General features: G+C 44.7%; 2 protein-coding genes across 2 annotated transcripts in view; both read right to left on the minus strand.

The window, feature by feature from the left end:
* Positions 1-481, minus strand: part of LOC128614709 (fatty-acid amide hydrolase 1-like) — a 25,529-nt gene extending 25,048 nt beyond the window's left edge. The window contains exon 1 of the mRNA XM_053636270.1: positions 258-481. Within this exon, the coding sequence (XP_053492245.1) occupies positions 258-434 (177 nt within the window). The 5' untranslated portion in view covers positions 435-481. The remainder of the gene's footprint in view (positions 1-257) is intronic.
* Positions 482-2,807: 2,326 nt separating this feature from the next.
* LOC128614707 (fatty-acid amide hydrolase 1-like) overlaps positions 2,808-17,500 on the minus strand; it is a 26,745-nt gene continuing 12,052 nt past the window's right edge. The window contains exons 6-15 of the mRNA XM_053636268.1: positions 16,951-16,991; positions 16,719-16,843; positions 16,507-16,632; positions 11,882-11,979; positions 10,981-11,080; positions 10,582-10,625; positions 9,942-9,981; positions 6,215-6,323; positions 5,589-5,734; positions 2,808-3,198 (exon numbers count right to left, since the gene is read on the minus strand). Of these exons, the coding sequence (XP_053492243.1) occupies positions 3,061-3,198; positions 5,589-5,734; positions 6,215-6,323; positions 9,942-9,981; positions 10,582-10,625; positions 10,981-11,080; positions 11,882-11,979; positions 16,507-16,632; positions 16,719-16,843; positions 16,951-16,991 (967 nt within the window). The 3' untranslated portion in view covers positions 2,808-3,060. The remainder of the gene's footprint in view (positions 3,199-5,588; positions 5,735-6,214; positions 6,324-9,941; positions 9,982-10,581; positions 10,626-10,980; positions 11,081-11,881; positions 11,980-16,506; positions 16,633-16,718; positions 16,844-16,950; positions 16,992-17,500) is intronic.

A 17,500-nucleotide genomic window follows, 5' to 3' on the forward strand; every position in this document is an offset into this window, starting at 1 on the left:
AAATTTATGTTTAGAATAACTTTTACTGATCTTCTTCCTTGATCTGGATGTTTGATTTGTATTGTATGTTTGTGGTTTTGAATTGTTTTGCATTTTATTCATGTTTTTATGATGGAAGGTGTCCTTGAGGGATTCTTGAAAAAAACAAAAAAGTATTATTATTATTATTACTACATGTGCTGATGAACAGGTGAACCCGGTGTGTGTGTGTGCGCGCGCGTGTGAGTGTGTGTGTGTGTGTGCGTGCGCGTGTATACCTGAGTCTTAAAGCAGCTGACAGCTTTCTCTGCCTGTCCCAGCTCCTTCTCTCTCTTCTCTCTGGCTCTCTGCAGTTTCCTCTTCACCGTCTGATGTTCTCTCCATTTCAGCAGGAAAACACTCACACTGGTAACACAGAACAAGGACACTGCTACACACTTCCACTCAGCATCCATGTCTCAACTCACCTGCCCCAAGCTGTTTCTCTTACCCTCTATATTAACCACAACTACACACACTGAGATCCAACCCGCCCCGCTGACGCGCAGCTTCCGGGGAAGTTTCAGCTTCCGGGTTGCCATGTCCCCATAAAAACCTGCGCAATAAAACATTGTTAATGTATGTTACGATCAGTTTAAAATCACATCTCACACTCTGTATTAAACGCCACAATCATGGCCACGATCACATATAGTGTCGTGTTTATACATTACTAATGTACGTAGAAAATCAGAGAGATCTGAAAGACACAGAGACATGTAGACTGAACAGAACAATACATGCTGACAGACGGAGAAGTAGCTAGAGAGACAGACAGACAGGCAGACATGTAGCTTGAGAGACAGACAGACACAGCTTGAGAGACAGACAGGCAAACATGTAGCTTGAGAGACAGACAGGCAGACATGTAGCTTGAGAGACAGACTAAATAAATAGACAGAATAAAACGTGAAAATATCTTGAGCTTGTGTTAACCACAGGCCTTATTTCAGACCTTTAACCAAAGACACATTCCAAAAAAACCGACTGACTTCAGGACAATGGCTGTCGAATACACAGAAAAATTAAGTCGAGATCATGAGAAAAATACTTTCGTGGACACGCCCCCGGCTGAAAAAATACCCCATAGAAACACACATAGAATGTGTAATGGTTTTAATGGTTATAATGAGAACTGTAATGGTCCCTGTGGGTTTCTACTGGTACTGTAAATTGTTGGCTTTTATTGGTGGTATGTTATGTCTAGCGGATACCATTAAGGACCAATAATGGTAATGGTTTTAATGTTTAGATGATTGTTTGTAATGGTAGTTGTAGTGGAAACCATTAACATTTCTGTGATGGTTTCTGAGGAAGCATGAGACAGAATCTGTTGCTCTGCTGAACAACAGACACAATAGCATTGCAGCAGGGATTCAGCTTATGGTAAACTCGTGAGCTGATTGGGATTCAGAAGAGTCGACTCTTATTGGTGAGCCGAGCCAAATGATTTGATTCGTTGAAACGAGCCAGAGTTCCCATCACTGATCAGCGAAGACCAGCTCAGTCATTTACAGGACACAAGTTATCTGGTAACACTTTACAAAAATAGTACATGAATAATCATGCACTAATACATGAATGAACACCTACTTAAATTTGAACTAACGATGGGTTAACATTAACTACGCGATTCTTATGAATCAATGCGTTAATAACGACCACCTTAAGTATATGTTAAGTGCGTTTGTTACACATTTTAACCCAACAGGCTGAGTTGTGGTACTGTGGCGTAAGATCATTCAGACCAATCAGGGAATTTGATTAGGAGCCAATGCAATACGGATAAGATCAGGGTGACATGGGTATATCCTCTGGTTCTAGTAAGGACTCCTGCAGCTGCATTCTGGACTAACAATATTTCTGAGATGAAAGAAGGCGATCCTAGTAATATTATCTACATGAGCTTCAAATGAAAGACTGGAGTCAATAATCACACCAAGGTCTTTTACGTCTACACATGATGAAACTGAAAGGACATCCAGAGTTACTATGTAATCAGAAAGATTACTTCTAGGTGCATGGGGTCCCAGTAGAAGTACCTCCGTCTTGTCGGAAACGAGTAAAAGGAAGTTAAAAAGCATCCACCGTCTAATCTCTTTCACACATACCTTAACTTTATTAAGCTGGGGTCTGTCATCTGACTTTGCTGAAACATACATCTGTGTGTCATCAGCATAACAGTGGAAGCTAATACCATGTTTACGAATAATTTTATCCCAAAGTAGCATCTTCTGTTCAAAAAAAATCACAAAAATACTCTGCTAAGGGAATTTGGCCTATGTGTTACCTCATATTTATACCCCTGTGAAACAGGACATCATGCTTGAACAGTTTCCTGTTCCTAGTCACCCAGGTGTACTAAAAAATGTAAAATATCAATGGGAACATACTTTCATATGAATTCATAGGGGTGCCAATAATTGTTGCACACCTACAGTGCCCTCCACTAATATTGGCACCCTTGGTAAATATGAGCAAAGAAGGCTGTGAAAAATCGTCTTCATTGTTGAACCGTTGGATCTATTGTTAAAAAACAATCGCAAACACAACACCAAAAAAATGTTTGTTAAATATAGGTGTGCAACAACTATTGGCACCCCTATGAATGAGTTCTTCGACACCAACCCTAACTACGTCTTCCTGGAGCCCACTTTGTGCACAGGGGCATTATCACGCTGGAACGGCTTTAAAAGTTTGTCGTTTTAATCTCTAGTAAAATGTCTACATTATAAACAAGGTTATATAATGAGAGATTATTGTGCGAGACTGACAATAAACAGACCCAGTTCCCTTACAACCTTTTGAATTGAAATTATTTATTAAACCTCACTTGAACATCAAAGGATTGGTTTCAAATCATATGACTGGGATACATATATAAATGTAAACTTTGCATTCGTAAATATAAACATTATATCCGTACAATATATTTCCATTATTTGTTAGCCGTTTATAAAAGAAGAGGTTTCTGCTCAAGGATAATGCAATATATATATATATATATATATATATATATATGTGTGTGGAATGGGTGTGCATTTAGTGCTGTGTGTTGGAGCATTTGTTCTCGGCCCAGAGCTTTTCCACTTCTCTCATTAGGCGTAAACACATCTCTTCCTGCCAGGGCAAAGCCACACACTGCACTGCTATCGGCAGACCCACACCGCCTCGTACAGCCTGGAACACACAAACACATGTAGTTATACATTTACAGCAAGCAGTAGACCCCCTTAACTTATACAGAAATGATTTGTAGTCTCTATCCAAAGTTCATCCTCATGCTAGGTCAGGGACTAAGAGTACCATCAGTCTCACAAGTCTATACATACAGGTGCATCATGGGAAAGTTCGTTATTTTCCGTAATTTAATTCAAAAAGTGGAACTTTCATACGTTCTAGATTCATTACACGTAAAGTGAAATATTTCAAGCCTTTTTTTTTTTGGTTGTTTTGTTTTAATCTTAATGATTACGGCTTACAGCTCACAGTATCTCAAAATATTCGAATAAAGAATTTATAATACGGAAATGTCGACCTTGTGAAAAGTATGTGAGTAAGCGAGCTCCATGAAGACACAGTGTGTTAAGCTTGGACTGGAAGAACTCGAGTGTCCTGCAAAGAAACCTGACCTAAAACCCTACTGGGTTTTACACCTTTGGGATGAACTGGACCGCTGACTGCACCCCAGGCCTCCTCATCATATATATCAGTCAGGATTTAGGCCTCATCATAGCACAGAGACAGCGCTGGTTAAAGTAGTAAATGACCCACTACTGACCTCTGATCTGATCAGATGCAGGTTGTGTCTCCTTGCTTGTGTTGCTTGACCTTAGTGCAGCTTTTGATACAACTGACTGAGCATAGCATTCTTTTTGATAGAACCTTATGTTAGTGGACCCTAACCCTTATTTGACCGATCGTTATCAGTTCGTAGATATAAATGGCGAGTTCTCTACGCATGCCGAGGTAAAATTTGGTGTTCCGCAAGGTTCTATTTTAGGCCCACTGCATTTTTTTCTCTTCTGTATATATGCTACTTCTGGATCAAATTATTCGTAAACGTGGTATTAGCTTCCACTGTTATGCTGATGATACACAGCGGTATGCTTCGGCAAAGCCAGATGACAGACCCCAGCTTAATAAAGTTAAGGTCTGTGTAAATGAGATTAGACATTGAATTCTGACAAGACAGAAGGACTTCTACTAGGATCACGTGTAGCTAGAAGTAAGCTTTCTGGATCACATAGTAACTCTGGATGGACTTTGTTTCATCATGTGCAGCAGTAAAAGACCTTGGAGTGATTATTGACTCCAGTCTTTCATTTGACGCTCATGTAGATAATATTACCAGGATAGTCTTCTTTCATCTCAGAAATATTGCTAAGATGAGAAATATAATGTCAATACACGATGCAGAAGAAATAGTTCATGCTTTTGTTACATCTAGGTTGGATTATTGTAATGCCTTACTGTCTGGATGTTCCAGTAGGAGCATAAACAAACTCCAGTTAGTCCAGAATGCAGCTGCTAGAGTCCTTACCAGAACCAGAAGATACGACCACATCACCCCGATCTTATCCACACTGCATTGGCTCCTAATCAAATTTCACATGGATTATAAAAATACTACTATTGACCTATAAATGCCTCTAAATGTTTCATGTCTTTTGTTATGCTGCTAATTTCTCAGGTTTTAGTGCGTGTATATATATATATATATATATATATATATATATATATATGAATGATTGGGTATTTGTGTTTATTTATTTATGAATGGGTCAGCTGTTATTACTTGTGAGTGGTTTTAACCGGACATTTGGTACTTAATTTCGTTCCAGGTCAAGTACATGTGTTGGAATGACAATAAAAATCCTCGAATCCTTGAATAAAGCACCGAATGTTCTCGTGCCACTGTACCTGAGAGAACTGTTGGTCTTTTATGCCCGGCCACGTGTACCTCGATCAAAAGGTGCAGGCTATTTATTAGCACCTTGAATAGTGAAAGCGATAGCAGCGTTCCAATTAGAGTCCGGCGACTTCCAGTGTTTAAGTCTATCCTGAAAACATATTTCTCTAGTCACGCCTTTGTGAATCGTTTTCTCATAGGTAAAGGAGCAGATCTATAGGGATCACGGGCATAGAGTGTTTTGGTGAACTGAGGACCCCTCCCACCCCACTCTCACATGTCCAGTCAGGTTTGTTGGAGGTGGAGTGGCTACACACGTAACAATTAGCATGGTGGGGTTTTTTTCTTGACACAGACTTGTACTCGTGTTTAAATGCTGTTTGAAACCGTAGAAATGCTGCCACCTTGTGGGCAAGATTCAGCATTTAACTGCCTGTAAATTGAAAGGTGGACTTCAGCATTAAAACTACAGCATGCAAAATGTAACAAAAAAATAAAAGATCATTAAAAGAAAATAAAAATAAAATACAGCACCGTTATATGGGATCTTATGAGAATATGGCTGGACAATTCTCAGTGAACTGAGTTACAGGCCAACGAGTTCCATGGCCCAAGTTGTAACCTCTACCAGGTAAAATAAACCGTGTATCATGTTCACCTCGACAAAGGTCTTGTCCCAGGCGTCTCCAAAGTATCCTCTGTAGTGTTTCAGCTGATCTTCGTCCTCGGCCGTGACCTCAGTGACAGGAACGACTCCAGCAGGGAAGTTGAGCAAGTTGTACAACGCAGTGTAACTCAGAGCAGCTGCACCACCAGCACACACACACATACAAAATCAGGAATAGTGTCGCAGCGGATCAAATCCATTAGACAACACGCAACTATTCGATCATTAAATATCTGGCCTGATGATTATACAACAAAAAACTATTTACTGTTCTCTAAAAGGTCAAATTACAGTTCAGTGTTTAGGTTTGCACATCATGGCCTAATATTCTAATCAGTACAACTTGCTGATGGTCTAACGCCGCCTGACACTCCTAGTCTGATTAGCCCCGCCCAATCTCGCCTGAAATTCTGTCGAGGTGAACGTAGACAGTGGAAGGTTATTACACTGAGACCCAACGTTAACTGAATTCACATTTTCAGCATTTATGTAAGGTATTAAAACATGACCGGGTGTGCTGTTATAGGAAAATAATCAACAACAATATCATCTGTACGATGAAGCAGAGTTACAGGTACTACCCTGAGCACCAAACAAGGAAGAAATCTATACGTTACAGCTTTGTTTTCCGGCGTAGTTGAAGTTGTAGGCCGGGCCCAGCATGGGGCAGAGCAGAACGTCCAGCTCCAGCTTCCTCCACTCAGCTACCGTCTCATGGATATATACCTACAAACATGAACAACATGCCTATAATGTTTCCTGCATCATTAATGAAAACCCTCTGGGTCATGCAGTTATAGGAAAATAATCAATCAATCAATCAATCGATTGGGAAACTGGCGCTTCTCGCTTTCTGCCATTCTGACTTTTCTGAGCCAATTATCGGATCACATGATTTGCTGAGGCAAAGTCACATGACTTTTTGGATGCGCATCGAGGAATTTATTCAGTAAATGGTGTTACAACCCCAATTCCGAAAAAGTTGGGACAGGATGGAAAATGCTAATAAAAACAAAGAGGAGTGATTTGTAAATGTGCTTTGACTTGTTTTTTTTTTTTAAACATATAAAGACAAGGTATTTGATGTTTTATCTAATCAACTGCATAGTTTTTTTTTGTTTTTTGTTTTTTTAAAGGTAATCGTTTATTTTGAAATTGATGCATGCAACACGTTCCAAAAACATTGGGACAGGGACAATTTAGGGCTAATAGCGATGTGACGAGTTGAAAAGGTGAGGTAATCGTCTAACCATAGTATATAAGGAGCCTCCAAAAAGCGCCTAGTCCTTCAGAGCACGGACGGGTCGAGGCTCGGCGATCGGCCAACTGATGCACCAGCGAATAATCCAACACTTTGAGAACATTCCCCAAAGACATATTGGTAGGATTTGGGGTATTTCACCTTCTACAGCACACAATATAATTAAAAGATTCAAGGAATCCAGTCAAATCATGGTGCGTAAAGGGCGAGGACGAAAACCGCTTCTGAATGCGTGTGATCTCTTTTCCCTCAAGATTCATAAGCGTGTAATGGAGATCCTGACATGGGCTCGGGAATACTTTGGTAAACCTTTGTCAGTCGACACCATTCGCCGCTGCATCTACAGATGCAAGTTAAGGCTTTACTCTGCAAAGCAGAAGCCGCACATCAACACTGCCCAGAAGCTCCACCCACTTCTCTGGGCTCGGTCTCATCTGAGCTGGACAGTAGCACAGTGGAATCATATTTTGTGGTCCGCCGAGTCGACATTTCAAATAGTTTTTGGACAAAAAAACTATTTGAAATGTCGTGTTCTCCGGGCCAAAGAGGAAAAGGACCGTCCGAGCTGTTATCAGTGTCAGGTCCAAAAGTCAGCGTCTGTCATGGTATGTGGGTGTGTCAGTGTCCATGGCAGGGGTAACTTGCACATCTGTGAGGGCAGCATTCATGCAGAAAGATATGTACACATTTTGGAACAACATACACTGCCACCCAGAGCAGGACAAACAACATTCTGCCCGGATTACAAGCACATGGTCGCGTAAACAGAGAATGCGGGTGCTAGCATGGCCCGCTGCAGTCCTGACCTGTCTTCCATTGAGCACGTGTGGTGCATTATAAAGCCCAAAATAAAGCAACAAAGGCCCTATACAGCTGCGCAGCTGAAGAAATGCATAATGGATGAATGGGGGAAAATTCCACTTGCTAAACTTAACCAACTGGTGTCTTCACTCAGCATCCAAACGCTTAATAAGTGTTATGAAAAGAAAAGGTTTTGTTACACAGCAGTAAACAGTCGACTGTCCCACCTTTTTTGGAGTGTGTTCCAGTCATCAGATTTTAAATGAGTGTATATTTTCAAAAATAAATTTAATTCGCAAAGTAAAACATCAAATAACGTGTTAATAATGTAAGGCTGGTGCCAAGATATCTGAACCTGGACAGAACTGCTCTCTGTCACGAGTTCCCCTTTAAGCAGCGCGCTGTGGAGCATGGGAGCGCACGTGCACGAGCAGGTGCGCGAGCACCTGCTTTTCCCTTGTTGACAGTAGTGACATTTGGACACGTGTGTTTGTTTATGTTTCCGTCATGTCTCCTCCCTGTTCTGTCATTGGCTGAGATTTTCAAGTGTGTCTGCATCGCCCTCAGCTGCGATCATTTACGACATTGATCATGTCCGCACATATACCGCGCGCCTCCCAGCACACAAGGCGGAATATTATAGTAGCTTAGTTTAGAGTCCTTACGATAGATAACCATAGTCATAGTTCATGTCATGTTTCATGTTTAGAATCATAGTCATAGTCATAGTCCATGTCATGTTTAGGTTCGTTTGTTTAGTTCACGCTGCTTTCTCTGCTACCAGTCCCGCGCTATTGTTCATGTTTCTTGTTTTGTTTCTCGACCCTGTATTTCCGTGACCGCGACCTTGATTCCTGCCTCGCCCCTTTATGCCTGTTTGCCGATCGCCTGAACTTTGCATGTTACTGGATTACGTTTGTGGATCACGTTTTGGATTTGTCTGCCTGTCTCTCTCTTAAATAAAACTGTTCATACTGCACTTGCATCCTACCTTATCTCCGTTACGTCACGATATGTGACAGAATATTCCGCTCCGACGAGGACGTCGCCCTGTTTCCCTGCTCTGCTGAGTACAGCGCTCTGCTTCCCTGTTCAGCCGAGGACGTCGCTCTGCTTTCCTGCTCCACCGAGGACGTCGCTCTGCCTTCATGCTCCGCCGAGGACTTCGCTCAGCCTGTCTACCCGGCCGGGGTCGTCGCTCTGCCTACCTGTTCAGCTGAGGACGTCGCTCTGCTTCCCTGCTCCGCCGAGGACGTCGCTCTGCTTTCCTGCTCTGCCGTGTACGTCGCTCTGCTTTTTTTTCACCAAGAACGCCGTGCGGTCTCCAGGCTCTGCTTGGGACATTCTGCCCAGGGGGCCGGGGCCGCCAATGGGGATGGATGTTTCATGGCACTCCGGGAGGAGTGCCCTTGGGGGGGAGGTTCTGTCACGAGTTCCCCTTTAAGCAGCGCACTGTGGAGCATATGAGCACGCAAGCACCTGCTTTTCCCTCGTTGACAGTAGTGACATTTGGACACGTGTGTTTGTTTGTTTCCGTCATGTCTCCTCCCTGTTCTGTCATTGGCTGGGATTTTCAAGTGTGTCTGCATCGCCCTCAGCTGCGAGCATTTACGACACTGATCATGTCCGCATATATACTGCGCGCCTCCCAGCACACAAGGCGGAATATTATAGTAGCTTAGTTTAGAGTCCTTACGATAGATAACCATAGTCATAGTCCATGTCATGTTTAGGTTCGTTTGTTTAGTTCATGCTGGTTTCTCCGCTACCAGTCCCGCGCTACTGTTCATGTTTCTTGTTTTGTTTCTCGACCCTGTATTTCCGTGACCGCGACCTTGATTCCTTGAGTATCTGTGTATTTAGCTGAGAGCTCTCTAAGATTCAGAGGATCTTCTGTAGTATTATGTTTGAATGTGATTGGTAATGTTGAGTAACGCTGAATGGAATTCTTTCTTCTTAGTATTGGATTTGGACATGTCCATACCTGCTTAATAAATTGTTACGTTTGAATATTTATTCTGATCTACCCTGAAATTATTGTCTCTAGTAGATTACGTTAAGTCCTTGTTACCACAAATCTGCGACCAGGTTAGTACAGACTAAAATCCAGGTTTAGGTATAGCACTGGGGCAAGCTGAGTGAGTTTTTAGAGTCCAGGCTAACGACTTGGCTTTAGTTAAGTGTAAGTTCCGTAGTGTTGATCGACCGATCTAAATAGGGTGAGCTTCATATATGTGTATATATATATATAAGTTTCACAACGATTAGATTCACACCCGTACCTGGACCTCATTGTGCTGCTTCCACAGTTCTTCTACACCACTGCAAAGTAAAAGAAGATGAACCACTTAAGCAAATCAACCATTTTCCCAAAAGGTCTTTAAAGCAGAAAACAGAAGTAACTACCAGACTAAGCGCACATCGTTCCAATCAGATCACTTACAATCCAATTACTCCAAAGGGATAAACAACTAACAAAACAAAACGCTGTAGATAAGAGCGTTCGTCCTGTTTACTATTCAGGCATAATTGAAGGATTTAGGAAACACAGCTTTTCAGCGTTTGCCCCACACACACACACACACACACACACATCTATACGACTCAGCGATCCTAAGTATGACACCGTACTTTCATTTCTGATCTCGAGACCCATCCTATATTGTTATATTTTTCAATTAAAAAACGAATAAGCTTTAAAATGATGAACTGAAGAACTTAAAGAGAAAAAAAAAATAAAAATACACCTCGCAAATACAATAAAGTATCGATCGAATAAACTTCACCATACAAAATCTCTTTAAATGTACACTTTAAATGAAATGAGATACAATTAGTTCTTCATCCAGTCCATTATTTCTTTGCTGGTGTCGCTCCAGTACCGATACCGGGTGGCATTTTATAAGAGACTTTCAGTCTTACCCGACACCACAGACAGCGTGTATAGACGCAGCCATGCGTGGATACTAAGACGAAAGAGACACAAAAAATATATATTAACAATCAAGCTTTCAAGACAACCACAAATTAGTTAACGCTAAAATTTCAAAATGCTGCAGCTCATGTCCTTACTAGGAAACTCTCATGTTATCCAGTTTACAATAAAAACAAAGCAACACTAACTTTTGAAAATGAAAAACTTTTTTTTTTTTCCCTCTAGAGATTAGCTAGACAGATTAGCTGCTAATAAAGCAACAATAACACATTCAAATGAGAATATAGTCATATAAAATCAACATAAAAATCAATCTCTCAACACCTTCGCTATATATTGCTGCCTATCTGTGCTGTACATGAAATAAACGAGTCGAATAATCTCACGATGGGTCTGAGGAGCAGCGACACCAGCCTCTTCCCAAACAGAGGATACGCACAGTACACGACCTGATGCTTCAGAGATGGATCGACCGGGCCTTTCTTACTGAAAAAGGACACACACACACACACACACACACACACACAGGGTCAGGAGGGTTTATTTAGAAATGTTCAAAAATAACATTCAAAAAAAATATATATCATCAGTAACGTAATCCAAGTATTGCAATATGAAAATAATGTAATCTGATTACTTTTGGATTACTTCAAGGCCACATGTGTAAATAAAGTCAAGAGTAACATTACATCACAAAAGCTAGGGCGAACATGTTCTGTTATGTTCTGAACATATCAGATGCCACGAGTGTACCTTCCGAAATCTTTCACTCATTTGAATGGCCGTGTAATACGAAGCAATGCAATAACATGAAATTAAACACGACCTTATATGGCCATGGGCGTTGTTACGACTCAGGACAGCTGTCGTTTGCTGTTATTCTGAAGCGACTGTTTGACGCCGTACACGACAACGCTTCGCAGTACGCTAACGGTTGAGAGGCAGGAATTTGGCCAATAGTTGCTGCAAGGATTTTATAAATCGACCAATCGGTGTGCAGGAAGGCGGGAATTACAGAGAGGGGGTAAAGCAATGCAAATATGCGCACACATGACGCCGTATTAGACCATAAACACATCATAATGAAACCAAAGCCGGGTCCCGGGAAAAGGAGGACGTGTGGTCACCCTAACAGGTTGCTCACGTGAGCCACAATTACCAGGTTTTTTTTTTTGGTATCCTGATTACTGTACTCCGTTCCTCCCCGAGCCTGAGCGCACATTACAGGATCGTGTAACAGTGGCTAGAACACGAATAACAGAATGGCAGAGAGAAGATCTGACTCACAAGTGCTGCAGGAGTGTGGCGCCGCCGTCTGCCACGTTTCCCCTCACAACAAACTCGTGGAAGGCGGTGAATGTCCTGAGAGGGTTAAACGGAATCAGCTACAGCGGAGAGAGCGAGAGGAGGATACACAGGCGTTTACACACACGTACTGTACACACAAATACACACACACACACACACACACACACACACACACACAGACTACATAAATACAGATACTTACATATTTACAATGTACATGTTGGTCTAAAAAGACATTCAAATGATAGTTTTCAGTAGTTTCCTAGTTTCCTGTTTCCATAGTTTCCTCTCTCACTAGTTTCCTCTCTCACTAGTTTCCTGTTTCCATAGTTTCCTGTCTCACTAGTTTCCTGTTTCCATAGTTTCCCTTTTCCATAGTTTCCTATTTCACTAGTTTCCTGTTTCCATAGTTTCTAGTTTCCATAGTTTCCTTTTTCCATAGTTTCCTGTTTCCATAGTTTCCTGTTTCCATAGTTTCCTGTTTCCTGTTTCTATACTTTCCTGTTTCTATACTTTCCTGTTTCTATACTTTCCTGTTTCTATACTTTCCTGTTTCCATAGTATGCTGTTTCCTGTTCCAGAAACATAAACAAACACACATGTCCAAATGTCACTACTGTCAACAACGGAAGAGCAGGTGCTCGCGCATTCGCGCTTAGAGCACGCTGCTTCAAGGGGAAATCGTGATAGAACCCCCCCCCAAGGGCACTCCTCCCGGAGTGCCATGAAACAACCATCTCCATTGGCGGCCCCGGCCCCCTGGGCAGAATGTCCCAAGCAGAGCCAGGAGACCGCACGGCGTTCTTGATGAAACAAAAAAGCAGGGCGATGTACACGGCAGAGCATGAAAGCAGAGCGACGTCCTCAGCTGAACAGGGAAACAGAGCGATGACCACAACTGGGCAGACAGGCTGAGCGAAGTCCTCGGCGGAGCATGAAGGCAGAGCGACGACCACAGCCGGGCAGGCAGGCTCAACAGAGCAGGGGAGCAGGGCGACGTCCTCATCAGAGCATGAAAGCGGAGTGACGTCCTCGACGGAGCAGGAAAGCGGAGCGACGTCATCGGCGGAACATGAAGACAGAGCGACGTCCTTGACGGAGCAGGAAAGCAGAGCGACGTCCTCGGCTGAACGGGGAACAGAGCGATGTACTCTGCAGAGCAGGGAAGCAGGGCGACGTCCTCGTCAGAGCATGAAAGCGGAGCGACGTCCCCGGCTGACCAGGTAGGCAGAGCGACAGAGTGATGACCACAGCTGGGCAGGAAAGCGGAGCGACGTCCTCATCGGAGCAGGGAAGCAGAGCGACTTCCTCGGGGGAGCAGGGAGGCTGAGCGACTTCCTCGGGGGAGCAGGGAGGCTGAGCGACGTCCACAGCTGAGCAGGGAGGCTGAGCGACGTCCACAGCTGAGCAGGGAGGCTGAGCGACGTCCACAGCTGAGCAGGGAGGCTGAGCGACGACCTCAGCTGAGCAGGGAGGCTGAGCGACGACCTCAGCTGAGCAGGGAGGCTGAGCGACGACCTCAGCTGAGCAGGGAGGCTGAGCGACGACCTCAGCTGAGCAGGGAGGCTGAGCGACGACCTCAGCTGAGCAGGGAGGCTGAGCGACGACCTCAGCTGAGCAGGGAGGCTGAGCGACGACCTCAGCTGAGCAGGGAGGCTGAGCGACATCCACAGCGGAGCCTGCAAGCTGAACTTGGCTGGTCATGTCAGCAGACTGGGATGTGAGCAAAGCTTGGCTGTCCCCGTCAGTTGACTTGGGCGTGAACATAACTTGGTTGGTTAGGTCATCAGACGGGAACATGAGCAGAGCTTGGTTGTTTGTTTCAACAGACACTTGGTTGTGCATGTCAACAGACATGGACGTGAGCAGAGCTTGGTTGTCCGTGTCAACAGACTCGGGCGTGAGCAGAACTTGGCTGTCCTTGTCGGCGGACTCCGGCGTGAGCAGAACTTGGCTGTCAGTGTCGGCAGACTCGGGCGTGAGCAGGGCTTGGTCGGCCGTGTCGGCGGACTCGGACATGAGCAGGGCTTGGTCGGCCGTGTCGGTGGACTCGGACATGAGCAGGGCTTGGTCGGCCGTGTCGGCTGACTCGGACGGGAGCAGGGCTTGGTCGGCCGTGTCGGCTGACTCGGACGGGAGCAGGGCTTGGCTGTACTTGTTAGTAGACTCGGGCTTGAGCAGAACGTGGTCGGCCGTGTCAGTAGACTCGGGCTTGAGCAGAACTTGGCTGTGCGTGTCAGCAGACTCGGGCATGAGCAGAACTTGGGCGACCGTGTCGGTAGACTTGGGCGTGGGCTGAACTTGGGCGACCGGGTCGGTAGACTCGGGCTTGAGCAGAACGTGGTCGGCCGTGTCGGTAGGCTTGGGCTTGAGCAGAACGTGGTCGGCCGTGTCGGTAGACTTGGGCTTGAGCAGAACGTGGTCGGCCGTGTCGGTAGACTTGGGCGTGAGCAAGGCTTGGTTGTCCAGGTTAACAGACACTTGGAATAGTAACTGGGCTTTGCAGTGGATCTGTGGAGCTGAGACCCCCTCCTGCACCTCAGGCTGGAGCTCTGGGGCTGGGGCCTCCCTGTTGACTTCCGGCTGGAGGTCGGCAGGTGAGCCCACCTCGTGGGTCTCAGGTTCGAGCTCTAAGGTCGCCAGGTTAACCTCCGGCTGGGGCTCGGGTCTCCGTGCTGAGACCTCCGACGGGAGCTCCGAAGTCACCCTGTTGACCCCAGGCTGGATCTCTGCACGGGCTCTCCGGTGGAGTTTCTTATGCTCCCGCCAGCTGCTCTTGAAGCATTCATGAGAGCAGTAGAATGCTTCCTGGAAACACAGTTTTTTGCAGGTAGGGCATTGTAGCTTGGTCTCCCTCCTGCAGCCCTCAGACATGCATGTCGGTGCCACCTCCACCACGTTCGCTGGAACCTGAAGCAGATCGGTGGAGGCTGACCTGTCAATCCCCTCATAATAGAGGTTAAATAGCAGGTCCGGCTGGGGTTGTCCATTGACTCTCCATCCCAGTAAATCCAGGCCGTGAAGCTGCCCTGGCTACGTGAACTCCTCCATAAAAAGTTCTGCAAACTGAGTGACATCCTGGAGGGCAGAGGACCCAGTGCTCACCAGCTGCTCCGCCCAGTCACGGGCCGGACCGCAAGACCTAGACACCAAGAATCCGATCCACTGTCTCTTAGTAGGCTTGGGAAACGCGAGGCTGCAGAAATATTCCTGGCAGCTGAAAAGGAACTCCAGCAGGTAGCTCCCCAATCACGCTGTCTCTGGCGGCAGTTCAACGGCGTACCATTGAGGGAACTGCATGGACAAGATACGCGGCCAGTAATCCGAACGTTTCCCGATAAGGTATTGTCCTGTTACTCCCATTGTAGTGTGATGTCTCTCTCGTCCTCATGCTGCATCCATGGTATGGCGGAATATTCCGTCACATCTCATGACGTGAGGAAGTTCAGACGGATGCAAGCGCAGTATGAACAGGTTTTATTTAGGAGAGAGACAGGCAGATAAATCCAAAACGTGATCCAAAACGTAATCCACAAACATGCAAGAGGTCAGGCGATCGGCAAACAGGCATACACGGGGCAAGGCAGGATTCAAGGTCGTGGTCACAGAAAACAGGGTCGAGACACAAAACATGAAACAAACAATGACTATGAACTGGGAGCGGACAAACCAGCATGAACTAAACAAACAAATCGAAACATGAAACATGACATGAACTAAGACTGGTTATCTATCGTAAGGACTCTTAACTAACCTACAATACTATATCTTATCTATTCTAATATTCCGCGTTGTGTGCTGGGAGGCGGGCCGTATATAAGCGGACATGTCAGTGTCGTAAATGCTCACAGCTGAGGGCGATTCAGACACATGTGAAAATCCCAGCCAATGACAGAACAGGGAGGAGACATGACAGAAACATAAACAAACACACGTGTCCAAATGTCACTACTGTCAACAACGGAAAAGCAGGTGCTCGCGCATTAGTGCTTAGAGCACGCTGCTTCAAGGGGAAATCGTGACACCATGGTTTCCTGTCTCACTAGTTTCTAGTTTCCTGTCTCACTAGTTTCTTGTTTCCTGTTTCCATAGTTTCCTGTTTCTATAGTTTCCTGTTTCCATAGTTTCCTGTTTCCATAGTTTCCTGTCTCACTAGTTTCTAGTTTCCCTTTTCAATAGTTTCCTGTTTCCATAGTTTCCTGTCTCACTAGTTTCTAGTTTCCTGTTTCCATAGTTTCCTGTTTCCACAGTTTCCTGTTTCCACAGTTTCCTGTCTCACTAGTTTCCTGTTTCCATAGTTTCCTGTCTCACTAGTTTCCTGTTTCCACAGTTTCCTGTTTCCACAGTTTCCTGTCTAACTAGTTTCTAGTTTCATGTCTTCATCATTCCCATCTCTGTAGTTTCCCGTCACTAGTTTTCCAGTCTCCCTAGTCTTAGTGTCTAGTCTTGTTTCCGGTTTTCTTCACATTTGCCTTGCATTATTGTATCATCTGTAATCAGTCCTGCTATGGATTCTAAAATCACTTGTTTATAAAGCCCCAAGTGTCTACATCCCCCCAGCTTCGGGCTCCAATATGATACACGTGAGACTCGAGCACTGATACCGTGTGTCCTGCTTTTTCGAGGAGCTCTTTGGTCTCTAGTAGAGCTCTGCTCATGCTTGGAGACGGCTGAAAGTACCCGTCGTTCTCATAGTAACCGATCCTCAGGGGCTCCGAGCTCTCGTACACCTGGTAAAAGAAAAAAATAAATGTGATTAAGTATCAAGAGACACGACATGCAATACTGCTGCACTGAAGCGGACTGCGTTCGGTACCTGCTGGTTGAACGGTATTGGAGGAACCGTAGGGTCCAGAGTGAACATGTCTGGGCAGAGTAAAGCTCTCATACACAGAGCCAGACTCTCAACATCACGGGCCATGGGACCAACGGCCGTCAGGGCTGGAAACAAACATTTATTCCAAAGTTACTGCATTTTCCACATTTGTCAGTTAGTTTAGAAACCTGTCAGAAAATGCTTGTGATTTGCTGATGCAATGCTTCTTTACCAGTCTTCCCGCCTTTTGCACACGAGTTGAGTCCATGCACACTATAAAACAAAACAATTTTTAAAAAACACACACAAATCATAGTGTTATTAAATACTGTTTGCGTTACATTATCCTCACACAACTTTTAATAGCGATTAATGACTTTGTAACAACACTCTTATGATTATATATTGCTGGGAAGCAGGTTCACTCTGCGTCATCGCTTCTTATGTGCTCTGCATCTGATATCATAAACACCACTGTCATGGTCATGTCATCGCAAGCCAGCGACTCCATTTCCCAGAATACCCCACTAACTACAAACGCTGCCGAAGACAACTACGCTTCCCGTACGCTCACACGAACACGTTCACCGTCTCCAGAGTTCTACTTAGAGACACCTGTTCCCAATCACAATCAGTACATTTACACGGCCAGCAGTAATCTCATTATAGACCTTATTCTGAATAAGACGTATAATATTCTGATTAAGGTGTTTACATGAGTTGCTTTTAAAATATTCCTTCCATGTTCCCGTTTTACATGTTATACACCGTAGATGGATTAA

Source organism: Ictalurus furcatus, chromosome 11 (assembly GCF_023375685.1).
Source record: "Ictalurus furcatus strain D&B chromosome 11, Billie_1.0, whole genome shotgun sequence".
NCBI classification, from domain to species: domain Eukaryota; kingdom Metazoa; phylum Chordata; class Actinopteri; order Siluriformes; family Ictaluridae; genus Ictalurus; species Ictalurus furcatus.